Genomic DNA, 7205 nt, shown 5'->3' on the forward strand with positions numbered 1-7205 from the left:
AATCCCAGCACTTTTGAGAGGCCCAGGCGGGCAGATCACGAGGTCAGGAGATCCAGGCCATCCTGGTCAACATGGTGAAACTCCTTCTCTACTAAAAATACAAATTTTTTTTTTTTTTTTTTTTGAGACGGAGTCTCGCTCTGTCGCCCAGGCTGGAGTGCAGTGGCGCTATCTCGGCTCACTGCAAGCTCCGCCTCCCGGGTTCCCGCCATTCTCCTGCCTCAGCCTCCCGAGTAGCTGGGACTACAGGCGCCTGCCACCTCGCCCGGCTAATTTTTTTGTATTTTTAGTAGAGACGGGGTTTCATTGTGTTAGCCAGGATGGTCTCGATCTCCTGACCTCGTGATCCGCCCGTCTCGGCCTCCCAAAGTGCTGGGATTACAGGCTTGAGCCACCGCGCCCGGCCAAAAATACAAAATTTAGTGGGCATGGTGGCACGTGCCTGTAGTCCCAGCTACTCGGGAGGCTGAGGCAGGAGCATCGCTTGAACCTGGGAGTTGGAGGTTGCAGTGGCCCCAGATTGCGCCACTGCACTCCAGCCTGGCGAAAGAATGAGACTTCATCTCAAAAAATAAAAAAAAAAAGTTTTAAGAGATAAAAAAGAAGTGAACATGTACACATGCCTTGAAAAGAGAAGATAATGTGGACAAGGTGATTTGAACAGACAATAGAAACATAACTGGAAGCAAGATTCTTCTGAAGGTGCTGTAATGGCTGAATGGTTAAGACACAAACTATCACCTTCAAAAATCAATTCGTTTTCTTAGTTACATTTTCCTTCGCCCTTCCGACACATCCAACACTTAAACTAGCATCAGGCATAGAGGTGACCACAGTAAGTATTCATCAAATGAATACCATGAATAAATGAATAGCTGGGGAAAAACTACTCTCATAAAGAGAACACAGATTTGTACAGTTTATTTTTGCTATTTATATTAAGTTTACACGTGCCTGATCTGTAGTGGATATCTCGTTGTTAGTTCAGCACCACTTCCTTCCTCTGAGACAGACTGACTCTTCCATACATAGACATAGTGGGGACTGTCAAATTATTCTGGGAGCCAAGTCCCAGTTGATTTGCCCAGTTGGAATCAAGTATGCAATCCCTAATTCCTCATGTCTAGGTCGTTAATTAACCTCATTTTTTTTCGTATTTGAGAGCGAACTCCCAGACAGTGGTAAACATAGAAATGCTTAACACATGGGAACTGTTAGTTGCCATGTTCTCCACCTACATCATTAAAGAAGTTCATCAGTAAAGAGAATGAAGCTCACAGGAAGGATGGTCTCCAGGGCTACTAACTCAAAACTTCAGACACTTTCTGTCCTCCTCATGGTTTATATATTCAACTTATCCTTCAATCAACATACCCTATATTCTTTCCTTTTAAAATTAAATAGCAATGGAGAGAAGTTCTCACTATGTTGCCCCCGCTGGTCTTTTCAACTTTCTGGTTGAAAAGGTCTGGGATGGAGCTAGAGAAACTTCATTTATTTTTTATTTTTCTGAACCTATGGATTATACTAAAACTTTTATTTCTAGTGAGTCCCCAAATGGTACCAATGCTGCTGGTCCAGGACCACACACTTTAAGAACCACTGGCCTACATTAAGAAAATGGCAGGCAAAGATCCTCAGAAACAAAGTCAACTCTCTACTAACACCTTGGTGGAAGAGGTGATGGACAGTGGGGAGAAGAAAGTGCTCACATAAAGTCCAATTAGTGAGGGGCAGAGTGGAGTTAATGAAAAGAAGACTTAGTCCTCACAGTCATTCAAAGACCCAGACTGACAATCTTTGCCATCTTCGGTGGCTTCCAAACTTATCCTGGATATGACCATGCAACCAGCAGTTGGGAGAAAAGAATGGAGGATCATGCAAGAAATGTTTATGGGGCAAGCCTGGATTCCTATGCCCACATTTCACTGCCTAGAACTTAATCATATGTTCTCACAGAGATGCTGGCAGTACGGAAATGTCCCTGGTTGGGTTGCCACATCTTGGCAACGTATCTTCAAAGAACAAGACTCTCTGGTAGACACCTAGCAGTCTCTGCCGTCAAACCCCTTTCCCATTGTGGACTTAAGCAAGTCTGGGCTTAGCTTTAAAGAAAATGTGTAGCTAATGACATAGACATCTTAATTACTAAAATTAATGTCTGTAACTTAAAATGGCCAAAGGACTTATTACCTGAGTGATAAAAACAATTCATGGGACTTGCCTGCAAGAGTCCATTCAGGATAGGGAGAAAAGACTGAGATAGTGGGTTTACAGGAGCAGTCATGAGGAAAAAATAAAGTTTCTGTTTTATAATTCTTCTGGGCTCCTCTCTATTAACATGTTATACTACCTTTTGCAGCTTAAGCAAAATTTTTAATGGAATAAGTTTAAAGATATCATAGTTTTACATTTATAGATTGATATCCATTATTCCTCTATCATTCTTAAAGCAAATGATAAATCCCCTTTTCAAAGACGAAAACTTTTGCTATTACTGAGGTTATCATCAAAGTTTTACTGCAACTCCAAAACATAGAAATGTCCCATACAACAGCGGTGAACACTTTGCTTTTTAAAGTGATTATTCTTAGTGCAGGGGTACTCATTTGTCTATGCTTGTTATACAGTGAAATTACTGCCTATGACATCTCATAATTGAAAAAGTTGGAGTCAAGATTAAAGCTGTTTACATTTTTACTGAAACCTCTCTTAAGACTGTCCAAAAGAAAATAAACTAATATATGAGGCTATTTATCAAAAGGAAAAAAGAAACATAAACATCTTTCATGGTCTTTCATTCATTTCATCAATTAGGACACACAAGGCAGCATCTTTCTCTATAATCTGATCTCTCCTATGACCTGAATTTTCTCTTTGTTCATTCTGTCCAGTACAATTGTTGCTATCATCAGCATCCATTGGTTCAGTTTTTACTCTCATTCCTGCTTCTGAATGAGGCAAATCATCAGGCAAAGAAGCCAAGCAATTCTGAATCATTTCAATTACTCGTTCTAGGTGCTTTTGAAACCTCTCAGCTGTTTCAAGCCGTTGACGTTTCTGGACCTCCATCATGACTCTCAAGGTCTCTCTTGCTTGGTGGGGTCGGTATTCATTTATAAGATGATGCACGTGTACAAAAAGCAGCTTAAGATCTTCTAGTTTCTCTTCTCGTTTTATACTCCCAGGGCTCCTTATTAAAATATCTAAAAGGTCCAAGAAATTAATAAGGATAGACATATTAAGTTTTCTCAGTTCTTTTTTGTGATCAAACTGCATAGGATGAAGCCGTTCGATGCCCTGACTTTCCAAAGGGCGGATGATAAGATCATCGCATTGGAACTGATTGCCAAACATCATGTAACTATCTTTTATTGGAGGGGGAGGCTTGGGAGCTAAGCCTTCTTGAATATTTTCATCTGTATATTCCTTGATATATTGCATTGGAGGTGGTGGAAGTGCACTTACTTGCTGTGGTTCACCCATTGTGGACTATCAAGAACCTATGGACACAGACCAAAGATTTATTAGAGCCACAAAACAAACCTGTTACATTTCATAACTACAGACAGAATATTTTCTTCCTTTTCTTCCAGTAGTTTGGGGTCCAAGACAAGATGATCTCCTTGGTTTCTAAAACTAACATTTATGATAGGTAAAGTTTGCCATATTTTCTAAGTAGGCATTATATTCTCAACCATTCACATATTTTCCATTCTCTCCCTAATAATTTCATCAGCATGAAAAAATCTGTAGCATCTTCTGATCTCTAAAGAAAATCTTCCACCGGGTGCGATGGCTCACACCTGTAATCCCAGCACTTTGGGAGGCCGAGGCAGGCGGATCACAGGGTCAGGAGATCGAGACCATCCTAGCTAACAGGGTGAAACTCTGTCTCTACTAAAAGACAAAAAAAATTAGCCGGGCATGGTGGCGGGTGCCTGTAGTCCCAGTTACTCAGGAGGCTGAGACAGGAGAATGGTGTGAACCCAGGAGGCGGAGCTTGCAGTGAGCCGAGACTGTACCACTGCATTCCAGCCTGGGCGACAGAGCGAAAATCTGTCTCAAAAAAAAAACAAGAAAATCTTCTGGATTCCACACCCTTCACCATTTATGCCCCCATTTCTCTACTCCTCCATAACCAAACTACACGTTGTCTCCCAATCTCATATCAGAATCACTTTTGCTTTATGTTACAGATTGATTTCCAATAGCAAACACTTACTTGTATCTCTCATAAACACTGACAAAATTAACACTGCTAAATCCTAAAGACATGGTATTATCCAAAGTTCCTGAATGAAATGATTCAGTTCCATATCCTTTTTGTCACAGTAAACTATGCAATTTTATATGGACACATTAACTTTTTTTTTTTTTTTTTTTTTTTTGAGACGGAGTCTTGCTCTGATGCCCAGGCTGGAGTGCAGTGGTGCGATCTCAGCTCACTGCAACCTCCGCCTCCTGGGCTCAAGCAATTCTCCTGCCTCAGCCTCCCAAGTAGCTGGGATTACAGGCGCACACCACCATGCCCGGCTAATTTTTGTATTTTTAGTAGAGACAGGATTTCGCCATGTTGGCCAAATTGGTCTCTTAATTCCCCACCTCAGGTGATCCGCCCACCCTGGCCTCCCAAAGTGCTGGGATTACAGGTGTGAGCCACCGCGCCCGGCCTGTATGGACACATTAACTTCCCTACAACTATCACAGAAATTTCAAACCCCAGGTTCAAACCCAGTATCTTCTATGGCCATAATAACCTCTACTTACTCTACCTTAAGCCTAGATATACCATCCAATGAGAAGATTCTGAAGTGCTCCTTTACACTGGTATTATCAAAGTTTCAAGATATAACACCCTCTAACATCAGGTGGGGCAAGTATTCTATTAGAAGCAATATTATACTTAGAATTCGTGAGGTACTAAGGGCAGGCGTGGTGCAGCCCTGAGTTTCCACCATGCCACAGTAGTGCATAGGATGATGCAGCCTCGACCTCCCAGGCTCAAGCCATCCTCCCACCTCAACCTCCCAAGCAGCTGGGAGTACGAGGCAAATGTCACCACGCCCAGCTAATTTTTGTATATTTTGTAGAGACAGAGTTTTGCCATGTTACTCCGGCTGGTTTTGAACTCCTGAGGTCAAGCAATCCTCCTGCCTTGGCCTCCCAAAGTGCTGGGACTACAGGTGTGAGCCACCACTCCCAGCCAACATTTTAAAACTTATAACATAAATTCAGATTACAGAAAAAGTGCATGAATATACAAAGAACACTTCATATTCTTCACTCAGATTCTCCAAATGTTAACATTTTCCTTCATTTGCTTTATTGGTTTCTCATTCCTTCACCCCTGAATACTTCAATGTGTTTTCCCAGGACAAGAATGTTTTCTTCTACCCACAGCACAATTACCAAAATCAAGGAATTAACATTGATCTGGTACTTCAAAACACAGTTTTTGACACCTTACGTTTCATTCCACTCAAACCTTTTTAGGTGAGGAGTGCTGCTCTGTACTTTCCTACACGATGTGCATTCCTGTACTTAGGTTGTCATTTTCCTAAGGCAACTACGTGACAGATACTGTTGTTTTATGGCCTCTCTAACATAATCTTCATAACAATTCTATGAATTAAGGTTGTTTGTTTTGTTTTTTGAGACAAGGTCTCAATCTGTCTCCCACGCTGGAGGGCAGTGGTATGATCAGGGCTCACCGCAACCTCTGCCTCCCGGGTTCAAGGGATTCACCTGCATGACCCTCCTGAGTAGCTAGGGACTACAAGTGTGTGCCACCACGCCCAGCTAATTTTTTATTTCTCGGTAAAGACAGGTTTTCACCATGTTGGCCAGGCTGGTCTGGAACTCCCGACCTCAAGTGATCCGCCCACCTCGGCCTCCCAAAGTGCTGGGATTATAGGCGTGAGCCACCACAGAGTCCCATGAATTAAGTTCTATTATCAATTTCATTTTAGAGGTGAAGATCCCAAGTCTCAATGAGGGGAAGTGTTGCCCCAGATCAAAAAGTTAATAAATGGTACAACAGGAATTCTTATCCCAGGTCCCTTTAGCTCCAAAGGGCAAGCTCTCTTATATCTCTAAGCCGTGAAGCATCTAATTGTACAATTAGAACTTGCATATTACAAAAATTATATTTTTCTCTACTGTCTCTCTAGATGGAACTTTTCAAAGGCGATGGAAGTCTTATTTTAATAAAACCAGAGCCAAGCATCATAACTGGTTCTTAGACTCAAGATCCAACATCTAGTGTTTGTTCTGGGGGAGAAGGCGCCTCACCAGAAGACGACAGATATTCCAGGGTCCCAGCCCCAGAGATTTGATTCATTCTGTCCACTGTGAATGGGCCCTGGTATGTCGCTTTAAAAACCTCTCCAGATGGACCTGACGATTAGGCTTGGTTGGGATCTACTGCCCTCGCCTGCCCCCGTATCTCAGCTGTTTCACAACTGCTCCCAGAAGAAGGAAGGGCAGGGAGGGCTACTCTCATGTTACAAAGGGCCAGAAAGGGCAAATAACTCGCCCAAGGCGACACAGCCTAGAAAAACAGCGGCGAGGGGACTAGACACCACGTCTCCCAACCTCCACTCCGGCTCGGCGTCCCCACACGGAGGAAGCCCTGGGACTGCAGCGCTAAGAGCCCCCTCCTCCAGGCTGTCCATCCCGAGACCTCCACGAGCGGCGGGGAGGCCGCGCTCTCGGAGAGACTCGGGACAGAAAGACGAGAGAGCGTCTTCGGAGGCCGAACTCCTCCATGCCTCCCCAGTTCCCAGCCCAGCACAGAGGAAACCGCGGGGTCCGGAAGAAAAAAACGCACACACGCGGGAGCCCCAAGCCGTTGCCGCCCACTCACCTCAACTCTGGCTTTACACTGGTAGCCGCCTTCCCCCTCTGCAGCCGAAACCAATTTCCGGTCTCCTCCTGGAAGAAGCCACCGACTCTGTCTTTGATTGGCTGTAGGAGCTGTCCTTTAACGAGATTCTAGATCCGCCTCAGACCGATCGCTCGCTATTGCGCCTGCGTATATTCGACTCCTGCCATCGCCACCCCTTTCACTGACTTTTAAAAGTAGTAGGTGAGGGTTGTTTCTTCGTTTCTTTAAGGCATAAAATTAAACAAGACATCTTATTGCTTTATTTTTTATAGACCCCTTATTGACTAGAAAAAATCTTATATTTTGCCGGGCGCGG

The 7205-nt window shown here is 43.6% G+C and overlaps 1 protein-coding gene across 1 annotated transcript; it reads right to left on the bottom strand.

Moving 5' to 3' along the window:
- Positions 1 to 910: 910 nt before the first annotated feature.
- MED7 (mediator complex subunit 7) lies at positions 911 to 6927 on the bottom strand. Its single transcript, XM_015141317.3, has 2 exons — positions 6869 to 6927; positions 911 to 3503 (listed from the first exon to the last, which is right to left on the bottom strand). Exon 2 carries the CDS (start codon positions 3484 to 3486, stop codon positions 2788 to 2790), a length of 699 nt encoding a protein of 232 aa, XP_014996803.1. The 5' UTR covers positions 3487 to 3503; positions 6869 to 6927; the 3' UTR covers positions 911 to 2787.
- Between the last annotated feature and the right edge of the window lie 278 nt (positions 6928 to 7205).

The sequence above is a fragment of the Macaca mulatta genome, chromosome 6, assembly GCF_049350105.2.
Source record: "Macaca mulatta isolate MMU2019108-1 chromosome 6, T2T-MMU8v2.0, whole genome shotgun sequence".
NCBI classification, from domain to species: Eukaryota; Metazoa; Chordata; class Mammalia; order Primates; family Cercopithecidae; genus Macaca; species Macaca mulatta.

What these genes read in the sequence shown, in the direction of transcription:
- MED7 (XM_015141317.3), bottom strand. Translation starts at nt 3,486, where the DNA reads ATGGGTGAACCACAGCAAGTAAGTGCACTTCCACCACCTCCAATGCAA.